Here is a 24,541-nt window from a genome sequence, read left to right as displayed (position 1 = left end):
CCAAGGTAGTGGCCATGGCAAGAGTCTCCACTTATACCTGTCTTTATATGCCCCCCTTGTATACACCATTCCACACACACATTGTTCCACAATTGCCATCCCTCCAGTACTCTTCCACTTTATTACCCCATGTCACAGGTGGTCTTCCTCTCACACCCATCCCTTTAATGGTACTGTCATACACTCACCTTGTCTTCTTCTTGTCCTGCATTCTTTCCACATGCCCTAACCTCCAGAGTATTACATTTCACCCATTCTACCACTCCACAATTAATTCCTAATGCATTCCCTGCCACATCACATCTCTCATACATACCCTCATTTCTTTCTTCAGTCCTATTCATACTACATGCTCTTTTCAGATAGCTCATCTTCACAGCCAGGATTCTTGACCTCTGTAACTCATTTTCATGCCCATATTTTGATCACATAAGTCAGGGTCAGGAGGACTATGCTGTCCCATAAACCTCTCTTTGCTTCCATACACCTCCACCCTTCATTATTCTGTTAGGGGACTCAGTGATTCTTCTACCTTGTATTGCTCTCTCCCTTATCTCTTTTTCAATATCACCAAACCTACGTATGATAGCTCCTTTCTTTCTTTCTTTTATACTGTTCACCATTTCCCGCTTCAGTGAAGTAGCGTTAAGAACAGAGGACTGGGCCTCTGAGGGAATATCCTCACCCGGCCCCCTTCTCTGTTCCTTCCTTTGGGGGGGAAGAAAAAAAAAATGAGAGGGGAAGATTTCCAGCCCCCCACTCCCTTCCCTTTTAGTCGCCTTCTACGACACGCAGGGAATACGTGGGAAGTATTCTTTCTCCCCTATCCCCAGGGATAGCTCCTAAATACTTAAATTCTCTCACCTTTTCCAGTGTTTCTCCCCCATATCTGTAACAGATTAGTACAGTTTCTTCTTTTACTCCATTGAGTTTTGTGAAATCTGTTCCTTCATTCTGTTTTCTTGCAAACATCATTATTTTACTTTTATTCGCATTCTACCTCAGTCACCTCTGCTCACACATATAAACGACCCCTACAACGTTCTGTAGCTTTTCCTCACTCTCAGCAAGCAACGCAAAAATGCTTGTCAGTAGCCACCTTATCTCACCACCACACTCCATCTCTGCATCCTCTTTCCCAAGTTTTGCTTTCACACCTCTTATCACTCCATCCATATATATGTTATAAAGCCATGATAAAGCCACAAAAATTTGACCCTCTTATGTACCAAAACTTTCACTCAACTCTCCATCTTCTCTTACACATGCTTTTGCTACTTTACAGAAGGCTTTCACACCTCCCAACATTTACCCCTCCTCCATTTATCCATAACACATTCCATAAAGCATTCCACTTAACTGTGTTATATACTCAGATCCATAAAAGCTGCATACATCTTTTTACCTTTTTCTGGATACTTTTCTAGTTATTTTCACCACAAAAATTTGATCCATACATTCCTTGCCTTTCCTAAAACCCCCTTCTCCTCACTTCTTCTGCCATCAGTCACTTACATCACTTATCAGTCAACACTCTTGCATACACTTTTCTAGATATGCTTGATAGACTTATTTTCCTATAATTATCAAATACATCCTTAGCACCTTTTTCTTTGAATAACGGAACAGTGATAGCTTTCACTCAAACCCGAGGCACAACCATGTGCTTCCATGCTAAATTACATATCAAATGCATGCATTCTGTCACACTATCTCCTCTATACTTCAGCATTTCAGCCATAATCTCTTCCACGCCAGGTGCCTTTTCTACCTTCAACCTCATTATCACCCTTTTTATCTCCCTTCTTGCTGTAGGGCCAGGAACTTGTATCCTTTCCTTCCATCCTCCATACCTCTGCATGTAACAACTGCTGTTAACCCTCTTCAACATTCAGTAGTATTCAAAGTATGCTTTCCATCATCCTTTCACTTTCTACTTTTCATTCAGCAACTCTTGTTCCTTACTGATCACAACATTCCAATCTTACATCCATGTCTTTCCTTTTTCACCTCCTTCCGATACAATTTATTATTTTCCCTACACTTTTCACTCAACTATCATCCAGAATCTTCATCCACTCTTTCTTTGCTCTCTTCTATTAGCTTCTTAACATTCTGCTTACACATCTTATATTTTTCCCTCCTCCTTTACTGAACTTCCATTGGCATATTCTTTTTGAGCAGTCTACCTCATGCTGTTTTCTTCTCATTCACAGCATTCTTAGTCTCATTCATCCACTATGCATTTTCCTTTTTATTTTTATAATTTGTGACCCTGTATTCAACTACTTATTCTTCAACCTTTAACAGTCTTTCTCTAAACATTTTAAATGCCTACACTTTTCACTCAACTATCATCCAGAATCTTCATCCACTCTTTCTTTGCTCTCGTCTATTAGCTTCTTAACATTCTGCTTACACATCTTATATTTTTCCCTCCTCCTTTACTGAACTTCCATTGGCATATTCTTTTTGAGCAGTCTACCTTATGCTGTTTTCTTCTCATTCACAGCATTCCTAGTTTCATTCATCCACTGTGCATTTTCCTTTTTATTTTTATAACATGTGACCCTGTATCCAACTACTTAGTCTTCAACCTTTAAACAGTCTTTCTCTAAACATTTTGAATGCCTCATTTATACATGACTGCACCCTTACATGTACTACACTTCCATTTCAACTTTTGGTCACTCTCCTTTCATAATCTTCCTTACATTGTTTCTGATTCATCTTCACACTTGCCAACACTTTTACATCTCCATTCTTGCTTACACAATAACTCAACTTCTCTGTGTTCCTCACTCCCACAAGAACCTCAAAATGGTCAGAGTCTCCTAAGAATCCTCTCACAACTTTTGCTTCTAGCACGGCCTTTCTCAACCTTTCAGTCACTGCCACACAGTCAGTCAAAATATTTTGTTCTTCTTTTCCATCCTTTCCCATTCATGTACACCTGTGGATTATTTTGTATTGAAAAAGGTGTTGCAGAGAATAAACCCCTCTCATTGCAGACATCCACAAGCTAACCTCCATTCTCATTTACTCCAGGCACTTCCCGTCTCAACAATTTTATCACATCCCACCTTTTATTTCATATCACCCATTACAACCATCTTTCTAACCAACTCAAAGCCATTTATGGTCATTCAGATTTCTCCAGAAAAGCTCCATTTCATCCTTACCTTGCACAGTCCTCATATTCACAAGCACATATACACATATGCATGGGTACTTCAAATATCAGCCTTTCCTTTCTCACCACACTATTACTGATCCACTCCATCCATCCTATGTAATGGTGTCACAGGCTGATAACTTTTATAGATATCTATGCACTGGTGCCAGCATGCGTCTCATCAAACTTACTTCATAATGGTGATGGTATTATGAGCTTTATTATTTGGTGTACATGATAGTGAATCGCAGCAAGGTTCTCAACAAAATTGTAATTTTAGCCAATTCTGCTTGACTTCTATAATGAAGTAATCAACATTTATAAAGAAAAATAAGCAACTGAAGTCATGTGTTTAGATATTCAGAAAGATTACTGGCAGAGTTAAGGGCTAGAAAAATGGTTGACAACATAAACAAAGAGGAAGCATTGATTATTAAGTGTGAGAATAATTAGATGTGACAATTAGTGTGTCAGAGGGATCATTCTTGGAATTGATTCTCTTTCTCATTTAATGTATTTCAATGACTTTGATACTGGACAGCATTGAAAGATATCCAAATCTGATGATGATACTGACTAGAGAGAGAATTCTACAACAGAAGTTGAATGTCTACAATTCTAATCTGACAAAGATGAATTGATGGACTGGGCTTACAACTGGTGAAAAAAATTTTGATATCAATAATTGCAAAGTTTTAAGCATTGGTAAGAAAAGCAATTAGGCAAACTACAGTATAGATTGTGATGAGTTACAAAAGATGAATGAGGAAAAAGACTGAAGTTTAAAGCCATGGAAATCAGTGTCTAGAAGCATTTCTGTTAATTCATACTTACCCCAGGGACCCCTCTCTGAGAATGAATTACCACATACACATTAATAAAAACTAACAAAATTCAGGGATTTATAAGTGGGAATATTCAAATTAATCCCCACTTTTACATTTCACTGTGTTCCCATCTTGAACTGAGTTCAGTTTTGGTCACCCTACCTATAAAAATCATACACAAAATGGAAAGAGTAAAGCAGCAAGCAACTAAGATGATTTCTATTGTGAGAAACAAATCCTATGAGAGCAAGCTAAATGACTTAAACTTATCTAACTTAGAAAGGAGAAGGCTTGGTATTTGGTACAAATATTGAAATTTTTGAAGGCTTTAATAATCTCAGTCTGTCAATCTGCTTTATGCTAGGTTTTTCTAATATCACTCATATATATTTCTTTTTTATGTAACTTTGTCACTGTCTCCCGCGTTAGCGAGGTAGCGCAAAGAAACAAACAAAAGAATGGCCCAACCCACCCACATACACATGTATATACTTACACATCCACACACGCACATATACATATCTATACATCTCAACGTATGCATATATATACACATGTACATAATTCATACTGTCTGCCCTTATTCATTCCCGTCACCACCCCACCACACAGGAAATGAAAACCCCCTCCCCCACATGTGCATGAGGTAGCACTAGGAAAAGACAACAAAGGCCACATTCGTTCACACTCAGCCTCTAGCTGTCATGTATAATGCACCGAAACCACAGCTCCCTCTCCACATCCAGGCCCCACAAAACTTTCCTTGGTTTACCCCAGACGCTTCACATCCCCTGGTTCAATCCATTGACAGCACGTCAACCCCGGTATACCACATCGTTCCAATTCACTCTATTCCTTGCACGCCTTTCACCCTCCTGCATGTTCAGGCCCCGATCACTCAAAATCTTTTTCACTCCATCTTTCCACCTCCAATTTGGTCTCCCACTTTTCCTCATTCCCTCCACCTCTGCTGATACATATATCCTCTTTGTCAATCTTTCCTCACTCATTCTCTCCATGTGACCAAACCATTTCAAAACACCCTCTTTTTATTACCACACATCTCTCTTACCCTTTCGTTACTTACTCGATCAAACCACCTCACACCACATATTGTCCTCAGACATCTCATTTCCAGCACATCCACCCTCCTCAGCAGAACTCTATCTATAGCCCACGCCTCACAACCATATAACATATCACTCATAGTAATGGATAAAAATCTCATAGGCAAACACTTTACTCCAAATGAGGCAGAGCACATTTTATCTTAACAGAATTATATATTAACTTGTGGAATGATTTACTATTAGAGTAGCTGAAAGCAACTTAATAGATATATTTCATACATGCTGTGCATAAAGCTTGTGAGAGACAGAATTTGCATTTCCTAAATCACATGCAAAGTTTATAGGCTTCTCTTTTGATTGTATACTACTCTTATTATAGTAATCTCTGAGTGTCTGATTTCATCCATTATCCCAGACATGGAAGGATCCACTTGTCGTTTGCTTTTTGAATATCTTTGTGTGAGTGGAGTTTAGACAAAGGTGACATAATTACATTTATTGTTTCCAAAAGAATGAACAATAACTAGGAAGGAAAAGGACAGAACTGGAGGTAGCTTATCCTAACAATAAAGTAAATGTTAGGTTTCTTGATGAAGTAGTAATTGTTAAAAGATTAAAGACAAATAAAGTTTAGAAGCACCTGATATATAGAATGAGAAATTCAAAATGTTGAGAGATTTTGTTATAGGTATGTCAGTAATTCTTGACAACAAAATTTTACTTTTTGCACAGGGTCAGAAAGGCATTCAAGGAGAAATAGGATTCCGTGGTCCACCCGGAGTTAATGGAACCTTTTATGGGCATGGACAACTGGGTGCCAAAGGTTTGTAGTTCAACTCTCATAACTCTTCATACTTTTTTTAGTTTTGCATGAATTTCATAGTACAGGTATATCAACCAATATGTCTATCATTATTACTCCATTCCAGGTGCCATGGGGTAGATCAGCTTCATACAGCCTCTGAATTCATTCACATCCTTGACTTGTGCTCATTATGTCAGATGAATGACACATGAATTCTACTTGTATGAATCCCTTTATACTTTTCACCGTACGTTCTGTTGATTCACCAAGAGAGACCAACACCTCCATTGATGCTATCTCTGTACACAAAAAGACCTTTTTTTTTTTTTTTTTTTTTTTTGCCGCTGTCTCCCGCGTTTGCGAGGTAGCGCAAGGAAACAGACGAAAGAAATGGCCCAACCCACCCCCATACACATGTATATACATACGTCCACACACGCAAATATACATACCTACACAGCTTTCCATGGTTTACCCCAGACACTTCACATGCCCTGATTCAATCCACCGACAGCACATCAACCCCGGTATACCACATCGCTCCAATTCACTCTATTCCTTGCCCTCCTTTCACCCTCCTGCATGTTCAGGCCCCGATCACACAAAATCTTCTTCACTCTATCTTTCCACCTCCAATTTGGTCTCCCTCTTCTCCTCGTTCCCTCCACCTCCGACACATATATCCTCTTGGTCAATCTTCCCTCACTCATTCTCTCCATGTGCCCAAACCATTTCAAAACACCCTCTTCTGCTCTCTCAACCACGCTCTTTTTATTTCCACACATCTCTCTTACCCTTACGTTACTTACTCGATCAAACCACCTCACACCACACATTGTCCTCAAACATCTCATTTCCAGCACATCCATCCTCCTGCGCACCACTCTATCCATAGCCCACGCCTCGCAACCATACAACATTGTTGGAACCACTATTCCTTCAAACATACCCATTTTTGCTTTCCAAGATAATGTTCTCGACTTCCACACATTCTTCAAGGCTCCCAGAATTTTCGCCCCCTCCCCCACCCTATGATCCACTTCCGCTTCCATGGTTCCATCCTCTAATTAATCAATCATTCCTTAAGCATCTTCATCTGAAATATCCTAAGCTTCAACCTGGTCTTTCAGTACATATATCCATGACAAAGAGGACACATGTGTCCTGGTGGAGGGAACACGGAGGAACGGGAGACTGAATTGGAGATGGAAGGATAAAGTGAAAAAGATTTTAAGCGATTAGGGCCTGGACATACATGAGGGTGAGAGGCGTGTAAGGGAGTGAATCAGAACGATGTGGTATAACGGGGTCGAAGTGCTGTCATTGGACTGAACCAGGGCATGTGAAATGTCTGGGTTAACCATGGAAAGGTCTGTGGGGCCTGGATGTGGATGGGGAGCTGTAGTTTTGGTGCATTACACATGACAGCTAGAGACTGTGTGAACAAATGTGGCCTTTTTTGTGTTTTCCCACAATTGGCCATTGAGATCATAATGTCATGGCTGATCACTAAATGGTAGGTAAGTCTCAATGATTGAGTATTAGTTTACCCCATATGCTATTTGGCAGTCAAAGGTGGAGAATCTTGGATTTTTCCAGTTTTGTTGGGGTGAAATGGATTTTAATCTACTACAAGTAAGAGCAGTCTCAGATACTAATGGTGTTGTACTTTCAGTTAAGAAATGGATTTACTTTCTTCATATCTTACATTTCTTAATCAATACTTCCACATAACATTTTGAAACAAATGGTATACATGAAATTATTGTATTTGAATATAGTCACTAGTATGTTTTGGCACTATCAGTCTTGGCCTGCTTGTGGTTATACCTTAAGTGAAAAATCATCTTTGGTGATAGCAGTATACAATTTCACTGAAGAATTTCTCACTTCAAAATAGAGGGGATTCTTTTTATATGATGATAAAGATGATAATATGCATGCTTTCTGTTAAGTTAGATTTGTACACATTCAAGTCTGAAATGTTTGACCATTAAAGTAGTGTTTGTTGTCAGCAAAAGTGGAAAATTTGTGTTGTCTTTCTTGCTTTACTACTTGTGATGTATGAGTATTTTTTTTTTTTACATGATTTTCCTGTTATCATATGTATTCTTTCACATTGCATCAGGTGTTCAAGGTGATATAGGACAACGTGGTTTCCCTGGAATAATAGGAAGAAGAGGTCCACCTGGATTGGCTGGCATCAGCTACCAAGGTCCCAAAGGTCTTATGGGACCAGTTGGTCCTCCTGGTGTTTCAGGTGCACCTGGAAGAAATGGACAAAAGGTAATAAAGATCACAGTCAGTTTTTGGTCCCTTAGTGGAATGTTTTTGGTTTATTGCTTGTTTTTGTCTCAACCTTGCCCAAATCTCAGGGCCTTGATGTGAGAAAGATACTTTCGTACTAACCTTTCTGAGGGGACTTCATTTGAAAAAGGTTTACAGAAGTCTTTGAATGCTCCTGGAGAAGTTTTACAGAAATCTTAGACATTCCTTAATGCTCCTGACAATCAGTACTTTGGTGTGGTGAGGATCAATCTTGCAGGCATGGGGCTTACCTCCTGCAAGGTGGAGGATTGCTAATGTGCAACAGGATAATCTTAAGATATGTTTATCATCACCTTTTGTCTTTGTTAAGAAATTTTCCCCTGACTCTCCATCTTCATTTTGTTATGTTTTCATAGCTTGTTGGACAAAGCAACTCTGGACAGAAAAGTGAGTGTGAAAGATTGAAAAACTGCTTTCACCCAGAATGGTGTCCCACAAGTAAATTATCCATGTGTTGTTTCCCCTACATGCATTCTTGTTTTTTGAAATGTGTTTCTCATAAATGACATTAATCACGAAATGATGTCTTTATTCTGAAGTATTATGAGGTGGTCAACCCATGTGGGCAAATTGCTGGCAAGACAGTGACATCATCACCAAATTGTGACAGCTGATTGGAGGGGAGCATACATGGAATGAGCTATAGCTGTTGCTACTGAATGGGTGGTTGGTGAAGTATAAGGGACAGTAACCTCACCAGTAGTAAGGGGATTAGAAGTTTGTAACCCTTGAATATCTTGGATATTCCCTGAAAGCTTGTTGGTTACCACTATGGAAACATATTTAGATTTGTTGTGTATCACTGGCTTTCATGGTGTTAGTATGAAATACCTGAAAACTAAATGAAAACTTCATAAAAGTGTATCCTAGTAAAATTGTAGCTTAATATAGGTAATATTCATCTTATTCACCATTGATGCTATGCTTGTGTAGAAAATTAGTTTAAGAAGGGACAAAAAGTGATATGAAACAAACAAATGAGACCTCCATGTCCACCCCTCATATCACAGCATGAAGAAAGATTTCACCAGACTCACTGATACCATGCTTTGCCACATCCTTCTCCCACTTCATCTTACTGAAACATGATGTTTTATTGCAGTTTTATGGTCTTTGCCAATCAGACAGTGTTGCAAATGTGTATAAAAGTGTTGTGTACAAGATATTGTAAAGTTTATAGTGTATCTAAAAGTGGATAAAGTATGCAAATGTTATTCATCTTATTCACAACCAGTGTTGTTTCTCTGTGAGAAATTTATGTAAAGTTTGATAAAATGTGATTGGAAACAAACTAAATCTCCTTATCATCCATCTCTGCTCTATCTTTCTACCACTACAGGTTGTACCTCTTTAATCAGCAACCTTGGGACCTGGCCATTGCCGGACTGCAAAGAATGCTGGAAAACAGAACTTGATCTATAGAGAAACCCCCTATATAAACATATGCCCAACCCCTAGTCTTGCCAGCTCATTCCACATACATATTGCTGTGTTATCAAAGGTAGGACAAAGCTTAAAACAGGAAATTAAACAACCATTAATGCTTCCAAACAAGGTTTTTATTGTTACATCAGATTACATCGGAAGTACCCCCAGATGGAGACTCTTCCATATCTTGGGCAAGGGTTTTTCGTGGCATATGACACCAGTAAAGGGCAGATTTGTTCTGGGGCTAAGTTTTCTGCTGCCACTAGTCGTGCAAATTCATCCATAAACTTTGTCGCCGCTTTGTGACGAGTAGTTAATGTAACGAACAACCATAGATTGTTACTTGGCTTTGGTCAACTCTTGTTATTATTGTTGTTTTATTGTTATTGTCAAGGCAGCCATGCCATGCTGTGTTAGTCTTAGCCAGGCAGCTCTCTCTCACCCTGTACATATTGCTGTTGGTTATTTAAGAGAATTGGGGTTTTTATCAATTCTTTTAATATGACCGCAGGAGGATGGATGTGCTGGAAATGAGATGTTTGAGGACAATGTGTGGTGTGAGGTGGTTTGATCGAGTGAGTAACGTAAGGGTAAGAGAGATGTTTGGAAATAAAAAGAGCGTGGTTGAGAGAGCAGAAGAGGGTGTTTTGAAGTGGTTTGGGCACATGGAGAGAATGAGTGAGGAAAGATTGACCAAGAGGATATATGTGTCGGAGGTGGAGGGAACGAGGAGAAGAGGGAGACCAAATTGGAGGTGGAAAGATGGAGTGAAAAAGATTTTGTGTGATCGGGGCCTGAACATGCAGGAGGGTGAAAGGAGGGCAAGGAATAGAGTGAATTGGAGCGATGTGGTATACCGGGGTTGACGTGCTGTCAGTGGATTGAATCAAGGCATGTGAAGCGTCTGGGGTAAACCATGGAAAGCTGTGTAGGTATGTATATTTGCGTGTGTGGACATATGTATATACATGTGTATGGGGGGGGGTTGGGCCATTTCTTTCGTCTGTTTCCTTGCGCTACCTCGCAAACGCGGGAGACAGCGACAAAGTATAATAAATAAATAAATACACTACAAGCTTTCTTGTCAGCACTACGCTTCTCACCATACACACTATGTACTGAAATTCCATGTCTCCACTTAAACTTGTGTAATCATCCTTGCAAATATTCACAGTCATAGTCTAGCTTTAGTTCTCTGTGGAAAACTTTGGCCTGCTTGATAAGCAACTCCCCAGAAATGCTTGCACCTTCATTACATGGGAGCTTAAACCACTTCATAAGTGCACTGTCTAATTCTGTACTCCTGGCTCCTTTCAAAGTTTTCTGAAACTTGAAAATTTTCTGGCTTTCATTTTCAGCAAAAAACTGAATATATGAACTTAACAGGACTGTTAATTAGCTCACTGCAGTGTAAACAGATTTTGGCACCTTAGCGCTGCTGACAGAACTGCTCTGGTGGCAGATTGACAAACTAATCATGGCATATTCAAAACGTTACAGACTATGGGAGTTACTGGTCCACAGAGTGCTGGATTAGAGAGGTACAGCCTGTATTACTTTTTTTCTTTTTTTCATGTTTAAAAGAAGTAGGACTGTATAAAAATGCCAAAGCTTTATATTACAGAGTAATGAAGTAAGTTTAAGTTGGTGTATCATAGAGGTTCAATTTGTGCTATAATTTTAGTAAATGTTTATCAAAAGTTATATTTAGTAGTATATATATATGTGAAAGCCAGCAAGGTGGCAGGTTTGGATAGTAATGCACTGGAATTTATTAAAAAAGGGGGTGACTGTGTTGTTGACTGGTTGGTGAGGATATTTAATGTATGTATGGCTCATGGTGAAGTGCCTGAGGATTGGCAGAATGCATGTATAGGGCCATTGTACAGAGGCAAAAGGGATAAAGGTGAGTGTTCAAATTACAGAGGTATAAGTCTGTTGAGCATTCCTGGGAAATTATATGTGAGGGTATTGGTTGAGAGGGTTAAGGCATGTACAGAGCATCAGATTGAGGAAGAGCAGTGTGGTTTCAGAAGTGGTGAGGATGTGTGGATCAGATGTTTGCTTTGAAGAATGTGAGTGAGAAATACTTAGAAAAACAAATGGATTTGTTTGTAGCATTTCTGGATCTGGAGAAGGCATATGATAGAGTTGATAGAGATGCTCTGTGGAAGGTATTAAGAGTATATGTATATGGTGTGGGAGGGAGGCAAGTTGCTAGAAGCAGTGAAAAGTTTTTATCGAGGATTTAAGGCATATGTACGAGTAGGAAGAGAGGAAAGTGATTGGCTCTCAGTAAATGTTGGTTTGCGGCAGGGGTGCGAGATGTCTCCATGGTTGTTTAATTTGTTTATGGATGGGGTTGTTAGGGAGGTGAATGCAAGAGTTTTGGAAAGAGGGGCAAGTATGCAGTCTGCTGTGGATGAGAGGGCTTGGGAAGTGAGTCAGTTGCTGTTCGCTGATGATACAGCACTGGTGGCTGATACGGGTGAGAAACTGCAGAAGCTGGTGACTGAGTTTGGTAAAGTGTGTGAAAGAAGGAAGCTGAGAGTAAATGTGAATAAGAGCAAGGTTATTAGGTTCAGCAGGACTCAGGGACAAGTCAGTTGGGAGGTGAGTTTGCATTGAGAAAAACTGGAGGAAGTGAAGAGTTTTAGATATCTGGGAGTGGCTTTGGCAGCGGATGGAACCATGGAAGTTGAAGTGAGTCATAGAGTGGGGAGGGGGCGAAAGTTCTGGGAGCGTTGAAGAATGTGTGGAAGGCGAGAACATTATCTCGGAAAACAAAAATGGGTATGTTTGAAGGAATAGTGGTTCCAACAATGTTATATGGTTGTGAGGCGTGGGCTATAGATAGGGTTGTGTGGAGGAGGGTGGATGTGCTGGAAATGAGATGTTTGTGGACAATATGTGGTGTGAGGAGGTTTGATTGAGTAAGTAATGAAAGGGTAAGAGAGATGTGTGGTAATAAAAAGAGTGCGGTTGAGAGAGCAGAAAAGAGTGTGTTGAAATGGTTTGGTCAAATGGAGAGAATGAGTGAGGAAAGATTGACAAAGAGAATATATGTGTCAGAGGTGGAGGGAATGAGAAGTGTGAGACCAAATTGGAGGTGGACGGATGGGGTGAAAAAGATTTTGAGCAATCGGGGCCTGAACATGCAGGAGGGTGAAAGACGTGCAAGGAATAGAGTGAATTGGAACGATGTGGTATACTAGGGTGGACATGCTGTCAGTGGATTGAACTAAGGTATGTGAAGCACCTGGGGTAAACCATGGAAAGTTTTGTGGGGCCTGGATGTGGAAAGGGAGCTGTGGTTTCGGTGCATTATACATGGCAGCTAGAGACTGAGTATGAACGAATGTGGGGTTTGTTGTCTTTCCTAGCACTGCCTCTTGGATGGGTGGGGGGGAGGGGGGCATCATTTCATGTGTGGTGGGGTGGCGAGGGGAATGAATAAAGGCAAGTGTGAATTGTGTATATGTGTATATGTGTATATATCTGTGTATGTATATATATTCATGTGTGGCAGGGTGGCGACGGGAATGAATAACGGCAGACAGTATGAATTATGTACATGTGTATATATTTATATGGCTGTGTGTGTATATATATATATATATATATATATATATATATATATATATATATATATATATATATATATATATATATATATATATATATATATAAATATATATATATTTTGTTTTTTATTATTATACTTTGTCGCTGTCTCCCGCGTTTGCGAGGTAGCGCAAGGAAACAGACGAAAGAAATGGCCCAACCCCCCCCCATACACATGTATATACATACGTCCACACACGCAAATATACATACCTACACAGCTTTCCATGGTTTACCCCAGACGCTTCACATGCCCTGCTTCAATCCACTGACAGCACGTCAACCCCGGTATACCACATCGCTCCAATTCACTCTATTCCTTGCCCTCCTTTCACCCTCCTGCATGTTCAGGCCCCGATCACAGAAAATCTTTTTCACTCCATCTTTCCACCTCCAATTTGGTCTCCCTCTTCTCCTTGTTCCCTCCACCTCCAACACATATATCCTCTTGGTCAATCTTTCCTCACTCATCCTCTCCATGTGCCCAAACCACTTCAAAACACCCTCTTCTGCTCTCTCAACCACGCTCTTTTTATTTCCACACATCTCTCTTACCCTTACGTTACTCACTCGATCAAACCACCTCACACCACACATTGTCCTCAAACATCTCATTTCCAGCACATCCATCCTCCTGTGCACAACTCTATCCATAGCCCTCGCCTCGCAACCATACAACATTGTTGGAACCACTATTCCTTCAAACACACCCATTTTTGCTTTCCAAGATAATGTTCTCGACTTCCACACATTCTTCAAGGCCCCCAGGATTTTCGCCCCCTCCCCCACCCTATGATCCACTTCCACTTCCATGGTTCCATCCGCTGCCAGATCCACTCCCAGATATCTAAAACACTTCACTTCCTCCAGTTTTTCTCCATTCAAACTCACCTCCCAATTGACTTGACCCTCAACCCTACTGTACCTAATAACCTTGCTCTTATTCACATTTACTCTTAACTTTCTTCTTCCACACACTTTTCCAAACTCAGTCACCAGCTTCTGCAGTTTCTCCCATGAATCAGCCACCAGCGCTGTATCATCAGCAAACAACAACTGACTCACTTCCCAAGCTCTCTCATCCCCAACAGACTTCATACTTGCCCCTCTTTCCAAAACTCTTGCATTTACCTCCCTAACAACCCCATCCATAAACAAATTAAACAACCATGGAGACATCACACACCCCTGCCGCAAACCTACATTCACTGAGAACCAATCACTTTCCTCTCTTCCTACACGTACACATGCCTTACATCCTCGATAAAAACTTTTCACTGCTTCTAACAACTTTCCTCCCACACCATATATTCTTAATACCTTCCACAGAGCATCTCTATCAACTCTATCATATGCCTTCTCCAGATCCATAAATGCTACATACAAATCCATTTGCTTTTCTAAGTATTTCTCACATACATTCTTCAAAGCAAACACCTGATCCACACATCCTCTACCACTTCTGAAACCACACTGCTCTTCCCCAATCTGATGCTCTGTACATGCCTTCACCCTCTCAATAAATACCCTCCCATATAATTTACCATATGTATATATATATATATATATATATATATATATATATTTTTTTTTTTTTTTTATACCTCGTCGCTGTCTCCCACGGTTGCGAGGTAGCGCAAGGAAACAGACGAAAGAAATGGCCCAACCCCCCCCATACACATGTACATACACACGTCCACACACGCAAATATACATACCTACACAGCTTTCCATGGTTTACCCCGGACGCTTCACATGCCTTGATTCAATCCACTGACAGCACGTCAACCCCTGTATACCACATCGCTCCAATTCACTCTATTCCTTGCCCTCCTTTCACCCTCCTGCATGTTCAGGCCCCGATCACACAAAATCCTTTTCACTCCATCTTTCCACCTCCAATTTGGTCTCCCTCTTCTCCTCGTTCCCTCCACCTCCGACACATATATCCTCTTGGTCAATCTTTCCTCACTCATTCTCTCCATGTGCCCAAACCATTTCAAAACACCCTCTTCTGCTCTCTCAACCATGCTCTTTATATTTCCACACATCTCTCTTACCCTTACGTTACTTACTCGATCAAACCACCTCACACCACACATTGTCCTCAAACATCTCATTTCCAGCACATCCATCCTCCTGCGCACAACTCTATCCATAGCCCACGCCTCGCAACCATACAACATTGTTGGAACCACTATTCCTTCAAACATACCCATTTTTGCTTTCCGAGATAGTGTTCTCGACTTCCACACATTTTTCAAGGCTCCCAAAATTTTCGCCCCCTCCCCCACCCTATGATCCACTTCCGCTTCCATGGTTCCATCCGCTGACAGATCCACTCCCAGATATCTAAAACACTTCACTTCCTCCAGTTTTTCTCCATTCAAACTCACCTCCCAATTGACTTGACCCTCAACCCTACTGTACCTAATAACCTTGCTCTTATTCACATTTACTCTTAACTTTCTTCTTCCACACACTTTACCAAACTCCGTCACCAGCTTCTGCAGTTTCTCACATGAATCCGCCACCAGCGCTGTATCATCAGCGAACAACAACTGACTCACTTCCCAAGCTCTCTCATCCCCAACAGACTTCATACTTGCCCCTCTTTCCAAGACTCTTGCATTTACCTCCCTAACAACCCCATCCATAAACAAATTAAACAACCATGGAGACATCACACACCCCTGCCGCAAACCTACATTCACTGAGAACCAATCACTTTCCTCTCTTCCTACACGTACACATGCCTTACATCCTCGATAAAAACTTTTCACTGCTTCTAACAACTTGCCTCCCACACCATATATTCTTAATACCTTCCACAGAGCATCTCTATCAACTCTATCATATGCCTTCTCCAGATCCATAAATGCTACATACAAAACCATTTGCTTTTCTAAGTATTTCTCACATACATTCTTCAAAGCAAACACCTGATCCACACATCCTCTACCACTTCTGAAACCACACTGCTCTTCCCCAATCTGATGCTCTGTACATGCCTTCACCCTCTCAATCAATATATATATATATATATATATATATATATATATATATATATATATATATATATATATATATATATATATATCGCGGGAAATAGCGAATAGTATGAAAAAAAAAATATATATATATAATATATATATATATATATGATCCCTGGGGATAGGGGATTAAGAATACTTCCCACGTATTCCCTGCGTGTCGTAGAAGGCGACTAAAAGGGGAGGGAGCGGGGGGCTGGAAATCCTCCCCTCTCGTTTTTTTTTTTTTCCAAAAGAAGGAACAGAGAATTGGGCCAGGTGAGGGTATTCCCTCAAAGGCCCAGTCCTCTGTTCTTAATGCTACCTCGCTAACGCGGGAAATGGCGAATAGTTTAAAAGAAAAAAATATATATATATATATATATATATATATATATGTATATGTTGAGATGTATAGGTATGTATATGTGTGTGTGTGTGGACATGTGTGTTATACCTGTGTATGTGGGTGGGTTGGGCTATTGTTTCGTCTGTTTCCTTGCGATACCTTGCTAACACGGGTGACAGCGACAAAGTATAATGAATAAAATAAGTATGTATATATATGCATACGTTGTAATGTATAGGTATGTATGTGTGCAGGTGTGGACGTATATGTATATACATGTGTATGTGGGTGGGTTGAGCCATTCTTTCGTCTGTTTCCTTGTGCTAGGTAGGTAGGTAAGGAAAATGTATGAGTTAGGTATAATGACATGGAGTAAGGTGACAACAAATGGCATTATGGAAGGGGAAAGTGAAATAATATGTTTTAAAGAGGACCCAGGAAGGTGTGAAGTGGATAAAGCTTGCCTAAGCAGTGTGTTTGGAAAGATCAACCTGAAGACTTTTCTACTCTGGCCACCCCTAGAGAAGAGTTTGGAGAGGGATTCGAGTATCAGAAACTAACTGATGACAGAATGTTATTACATTTTATTGCTGATTAAAGTGGTGAAGATCAAGATGTGTACACAAATTCAGTATAATTAGGGTGCAAAGTTAGAAAAAATATGTTTTCAAAAATCATTTTGAAGGTGCTTCATGAAATAAGTGTTAAATTTTATGACATGTAAAGCTGTGATGTGTAAATGAAGAGTTCAGCTCTCGTTATATCAAAAAATTTGGTTATTGCATACGAATATTAGTAAATTGAGTCTTCTGACATGTGCTTTATCACAAACAGGGTACAATGGGAATGATGGGTTTACCAGGAGTTACTGGAGAACGTGGTGAACCAGGTGATATTGGTATTCCAGGACCACATGGAGGAACACTTGTAGGTCCTCCTGGCACCCAAGGACTACCTGGTCGAAAGGGTTCCCCTGGTGATCCTGGCCAATTTGGCTATGTGGGTGAGTAGCTCAAAATTTTGTTTTCACATAAATTGGCAGATATCATATCATGTACCGAGATACAAAAAAGGTAAATAAATGAAATGAAATTAAGATTCAGGAGAGAAATAATGAATAGCTAACAACTGCATAATTATGATATCGCACAGTATTTTTCACTCATAAAGGAAGAGTAAGACTTAATTTTGAAATGTCAAAAGTTCAGTAATTCAGAGGTATTTTAACTTCACGACATCACAAGATGGATATTTATGTGGCCTGGGTGATCCTTTAGACAAATGCTAATGCGCTAAGTTTTGCACCTCTATTTCAAGGCTGTGCCCCAAGCTAGTGCATGAAAATTTTTCCCCATAGTAAGTAATCCCCCTGCCATACCCGTGACAGCAAATTTTTGTGATTTCTTTTTTAGGAAGGAAAATGTACAGCTTTTAGATTGATTTTGGATACCAAGCTCTAGATAATTCTGAATTACTCGACGATGTTGATATTTCTTAGGATTGTGGGAGAGTGATCTTTTGGACAATGTTTAGCATTGAAGTTAACCAAGAGAAGTTGCCAAGAGATGTTCCTAGCAATAGTAGAGACAGTGTTGCTCATACATTCTTGGTCTTGACAGTACTGCATCTTAGTGGTGTGGCTGGTAATTTCACAAACTTTTATCATTTTCCTTTTAAGCAAAAGTTATTAGTGAATTACATTTATTATAATAAGAAAAGATTCATTACATATGAAAAACAATAATAATCAGTAATGAATTTTTTCTGTTGATAAAACATAGAATATACTGACACTCAGGCCTTACTCCTGTGCCTTTTAGCCCTTTCTGCTACAACGTAAAAAACTTTTACACATTACAAGGGTGTAAGTAGTGGACAGATATGTTTGAAATTTTATTTTTATTTTCAATGTTTTATAAATATCTTTGAAATTGTAAGGATGATACATGTCTTTTAACAGCTTAAAAGCCGTGAATTTGAAGGTTTGGAAGGAGACCATAGTTTCTTGTTAAGGGGTTAAACTTAAGTTTTTGACTGGACAAGACTAGTTACGCCTTAATCAGTTGTAATATTTTTCATCCATTTTTCATACTTACTGTGTACAATTCATATTTTTATGACTTTGCTTTAGTCTCCAGCATGTTTATATAATGTAACTAATGCATTTGGAATTTTTTTCATACTTGAGCGCTGTTTCCCGTGTCAGCGAGGTAGTGCAAGGAAAGAGGCGAAGAATGGCCCAACCACTCATATACACATGTATATACATGAACGCCTATACATGCACATATACATATACATATCAACGTATACAAACATATGCATACACAGACACATATGTATTTATTTATTTTTGCTTTGTCGCTGTCTCCCACGTTAGCGAGGTAGCGCAAGGAAACAGATGAAAGAATGGCCCAACCCACCCGCATACACGTGTATATACATACATGTCCACATACGCAAATATACATACCTATACATCTCAACGTATACATATATATACACACACAGACATATACATATGTACATAATTCATACTGTCTGCCTTTATTCATTCCCATCGCCACCCCGCCACACATGAAATAACATACCCCTCCCCCCTCATGTGTGCAAGGTAGTGCTAGGAAAAGACAACAAAGGCCCCATTCATTCACACTCAGTCTCTAGCTGTCATGTAATAATGCACCGAAACCACAGCTCCCTTTCCACATCCAGGCCCCACAGAACTTTCCATGGTTTACCCCAGACACTTCACATGCCCAGCAAGTATATATTTATACTTGCTGCCTTCATCCATTCCCATTGCTACCCCACCACACAGAAGATCCCCCCCCACACACACACACACACACACACACCCCTACAGTGAGGTAGCACCAGGAAAAGGCAAAAAAAAAAAAAGGCCACATTCACTCATTCAGTCTCTAGCTGTTATGTGTAATGCACCAAAACCACAGCTCCCTTGCCACATCCAGGCCCCACAGACCTTTCCATGGTTTACCCGAGACGTTTTACATAACCTGGTTGAGTCCATTGACAGCACGTCGATCTCAATATACCACATCCTTCCAATTCACTCTATTCCTTGCATGCCTTTCACCCTCCTGTATGTTCAGGCCCCAATTGCTCAAAATCTTTTTCACTCCATCTTTCCACCTCCAGTTTGGTCTCCCACTTCTCCTTGTTCCCTCCACCTCAGACACATATATCCTTTTTGTCAGTCTTTCCTCGCTCATTCTCTCCATGTGTCCAAACCATTTCAACACACCCTCTTCTGCTCTCTCAGCCACACTCTTTTTATTACCTATTATTTTAGAATGATAAAGGATTAATAGTAAGTGGTTAGCTATATTGTCTGGTATGAAAGTTCATATTAAGTCATTAGCTAACTAAATTAGTTGTTTAGGGATACTTTAACTCTACACTGGATCAGGTTTTATTTCACTAATCTTTTCCACTGCTTCCATCATCCACATTGCACCCATATAAGTTAAATCCTGTTTCATTATGTAGCTTTTAATGTAACCATATTCCCTTTGTTTTTTATTAGATTTTGTCTGGCATTGTAATTGTGTTGATTCAAAACAGGTAGTTTTTATGCACTTAGTAGTTTCATGTTTAGAATCTTTATTTTTGTTTGTTTAGCACACATTCACCATTACTCTAGCAATTAAAAAAATTTTGTTTTTTCTACACATCCTGTAATGATTCTGAAGCACACTTTAATGAATAGATCTATTTTGGTGTGATGCTAACAGTCTTTGACCCTGGTTATCAGCAAAGCAGTGCTTTAATTTACATAGCTGTTAGTCTGACACAGCTAAAATATGCAGTGCACAAGGCAGCTTCTGTTTTCTGATTCATCATTTTAGGCAGATAGAATTTGACTGTGCATTTTCTTTGTAAGTGTGGCCCTTCATTTGTAGCCAATTGATATTCTGTTAAGAGATTAATCCCATTTAGTGATGGGTTTACATGGAAAGTGTTTCGGAATGACAAATAACAGGAAACCTGAAGGCCCATGATAAAGTTATCTGTAGCCTTATTCTAAATTTTGGTAGAAACAGGTAGAAACACCTTCTCATCCACTTCTTCCTGTGGCTCAAATGATGGCAGGAGTAGATAGAGCTTGATGTAATATGGAGAAAGTGTACTGTCATGGAGGCTTGATAGGAAAGTTTGAATGGGAAAAAAGCTTCCCAATAATTTAACAAATGGCTGCACTGGGGCTTTTTTTTCCTCATTGGAGGCTTCAGTCATAGACAGAAGTCCATATTAATGCCAGACCTTCATTGAAATATAAAGTGGTTCATGAGAGGGAAAAAGAACATACAAGGAAAACTATGTACACATTTTTGGAGGAAGTGAAAAACCTGTCTTATAAAAAGTACCAGGTCATAGTTATTGGGAAAGACATGAGAGGGTAGAGAGTTCCAAAGCTTTCAGGTGTAGGGAAAGAAATGTTTGTCAGAACAACCCACTTTTGAGGTGCCAATGGCCTCACAATAATCATGTGACACAGCAGCTTGCTGAGTATTGCATGGTCTAGCTGATTGTGGAGACACACAAGCAACCTGCTTTTGAGAACAAAAACTAAAGTAATACCTGTAAAAGAGGGAAGTGAACCAACATTGTGGCACAGTGTAATATGGTCAGGTTTTGAAGTTAGCCTGGGACACTCGATAAGTTGGACCACTTTCAACTTAACTCTGTCTTATAAATAAGGATGCAGAACTAGAACCCCACTAGATTTGAGAGCAGTTACCAGTACAAGGATGGATCTGGCCTTAGTATAGACAGAGTGGCTGTTTAAAAGAAAAGAAATTTCAACATTTAAAAAGGACTTAGTTTCTTAGAACCAGACTTAGTTATTTCTGTAATGTGAGGTCTCTAAAGAGAGTGTGGCTGTTACAGTAATGCCACATATATTCACTGAGTCAGGAGGTGGAATTACAGAACCATAGAAAATGGAGAGAGAAAAGTTTTGAGGAATTTTTGATAGAGAGATGGGCAGTTACTGGGTCTTGGAGGCAATAAACTTAATCAGATTTTGTCCAGCCAATTAAGAAATCCTGTCCAAGCCTGAGTTTATTGAGAAAGTTATGGCAAGATGAGATGAAGATTGAGTGATAAAGAAGGAACAGCTTTGAAGGATCTGAAGGAATGCTGAGTTGAGTCAGTATATGAGTGCATTTAGTTATGTGTAGAAGAAAGGAAACTGTTGATAAAAAGAAGTGTCGGGGACAGAATAAATAAAAAGAAGTGTTGGGGACAGAATAAAACGTTGAGGGACAATGCTGCTGATGAAGAAAGAGGGGAGGGGGAGGCTGATCCATCATCAACTACAGAGATAGATCAGCTGGTGAGGAAATTGGATCTATGGAACAAAGTGAGGGCAGGAAGCTAAAAGAGGAGAGCTTACGGATGAGACCCTGATCCCACACCCTGTCGAAGGCTTTGGATATATCAAGGGCATCTGCATTGGAGATTAGATACCCCAGAATCTTTCAGGGATGATGTCCATACATTAGTAAGATTATCACTAGTGGCTGTCACCTTACATAAGTCATACTGGTGATCAGAAAGAAGACTGAGATTCAAGATGTCTCAGGATGTGGGAACTGAGGAAAGATTCAAATGGAAATGGTAGATGCCAGAGCATCAGGACAATAGTTAGAGGGGTTAGAATAGCAACGCTTCTTAGGAATGGATTGTACCAACATATGCTTTCAGGAATAGAGAAAAGTTCTGGTTTTAAAGCAGAAGTGGAACAGATGAGCAAGCATAGGTACAGTTTCAAAGGCACGCCCTTTCAGTCCATAGGGATGGATGCAATCAGGTCCGTAAGCCTTGTTTGTGACTAGATAGAGAAGCATTTTTCAGATAGCTCAAAAAGAGATTAAAGGAGGGGCATCGGATTAGTAAGAGGAACTTCAATGGATGAAAGAATGTTACAGTCATCCAAGGGAGAGAAGAGGAGAAACAAGAACCAAAGAGAGCTGCTCTGTCTATGGAGAGACAGCTATAGTGAAGGAAAAGTGAAGGAAAGATAGAGTGACAGAAGTTGGTGGCAATGGCTTTAGCTAAAGGCCAGGAAGACTTATCACTGGATAAAGAGGAGAGGTTAACACGCTGCCTTTGAATAAAGGAATGCTTTGCCTCATGGATAATGTACTTGCAATGATTACAGGTAGTGACAGATACTAAATGGAAATCAGAGGAACTAGAGTTTTTCAAAGCTCGATAAGCCTGATCCCCTGTCTGAATGGCCTAAGAACAGGAACTGTTGAACCATGGATTAGGAGAAGTGGTAATTCTGGAGGAAGAGGAGATATATGCTTCCAGTGCCACAACAAGAACATCTGTTATGAATCTGGTAGAAACAGAATTATCACTGCATGAGAGTCAGTAATTTACTCAGGGAAATTGCTCTAGATCATAAACAATGGAGAACATAATGGCTTCTATCCCGTCATCATCCATATGAGAGCAGTTTAGTCATTTCGTAGGATGAATGTTGAAATCTCATAAGTAAAGAATCTCAGCTTGAGGATAGCAGGATGTCATGGCCTCCTGGTAGGAGTTTAGATAGTCAAAGTTATAAAATTTGTACAATTAAGACAGCAGTAGGCAAAACAGAGTAAATCACTGAGGGCTAGGAGACATTCCTTGAGCCAGATAACATCAAAGTTTATGGACTCGAGGAATGTAAGGCATACCACAGGTGTGTTGATGCTTGCATAAGCACTAACACCACCTTTGAACCAATATTGTGTTTGGAGTATAGTTGTATATGTGAAAGGGGCTAGAGAGAACATCATTAGACAGTTGGGTCACAGAGAAAAATAAGATATAAGAGGTACTACACAAATGATGTTTAACAGAGAAAAGGATGCTAGAAAATCCATGAATGTTGGTGCAGTAAGTAGAAAAAGAGACAGGTGTGTTAGAGAGAGAAAAGTTATGGAAGGGGCCAGTACTATTACTGTCTGAGCCCTTCTCATTGACATTAGAGTCAGATGGGAACCTGAAGATTCTTAGCACCCCATGATGCTAGGGAATAGGGACCATAATTTTGTTGGACTCTGTCTATGCATTTAGAAATGATTGTGCAGAAAGAGAGGCAAGAGAACTTAAGTGAAGAAAATAAATGAGAGTTGAGTAGATGTATGGTGCTTATAAGAATAAGGCAGGATTAACCCAGTAGTTCCATTTTGATGAGATAGAAAGTAAAACCAGCAATCCTAACATGGAAGGTGTAAAATGGTTCCGGGTATCACATAACAGTCCCAAGTCAGGGCAATAGTACAACCCTGGGCAGCTACTGTCAGGAGGATTATTTGCTGGTAATTGATATGGAATGAGTATTTTGAAGGTTTGTTGAATGTGTTAGGTGATAGAGTGGCAGATATAAGGTGTTTTGGTCGAGGTGGGGTGTGAAGTGAGAGGGTTAGGGAGAATGATTTGGTAAACAGAGAGGAGGTAGTAAAAGCTTTGCAGAAGATGAAAACCAGCAAGGCAGTTGATTTGGATGATATTGCAGTGGAATTTATTAAAAAATGGGTGACTGTGTTGTTGACTGGTTGATAAGGATATTTAATGTATGTATGACTCATGATTAGATATCTTTCTCCCCTATCCCTGGGGATAGGGGAGAAAGAATACTTCCCATGCATTCCTCACATGTCATAGATGGTGACTAAAGGGGACGGGAGTGGGGGGCTAGAAACCCTCCCCCTCCTTGTATTTTAACTTTCTAAAAGGGGAAACAGAAGGAGTCACGCGGGGAGTGCTCATCCTCCTCGAAGGCTCAGATTTGGGTGTCTAAATGTGTGTGGATGTAACCAAGACGAGAAAAAAGGAGAGATAGGTAGTATGTTCGAGGAAAGGAACCTGGATGTTT

General features: G+C 39.9%; 1 protein-coding gene across 1 annotated transcript in view; it reads left to right on the top strand.

The window, feature by feature from the left end:
* LOC139751519 (uncharacterized) overlaps window positions 1-24,541 on the top strand; it is a 302,420-nt gene that overhangs the window by 194,955 nt on the left and 82,924 nt on the right. The window contains exons 18-20 of the mRNA XM_071667018.1: window positions 5,805-5,895; window positions 8,006-8,163; window positions 17,473-17,641. Coding sequence (XP_071523119.1) covers window positions 5,805-5,895; window positions 8,006-8,163; window positions 17,473-17,641 — 418 coding nt within the window. The remainder of the gene's footprint in view (window positions 1-5,804; window positions 5,896-8,005; window positions 8,164-17,472; window positions 17,642-24,541) is intronic.

Source organism: Panulirus ornatus, chromosome 11, assembly GCF_036320965.1.
Source record: "Panulirus ornatus isolate Po-2019 chromosome 11, ASM3632096v1, whole genome shotgun sequence".
Taxonomy (NCBI): Eukaryota; Metazoa; Arthropoda; class Malacostraca; order Decapoda; family Palinuridae; genus Panulirus; species Panulirus ornatus.
Note: the sequence above shows the minus strand (reverse complement) of the source record. Positions and strands in the feature narration are given on the sequence as shown.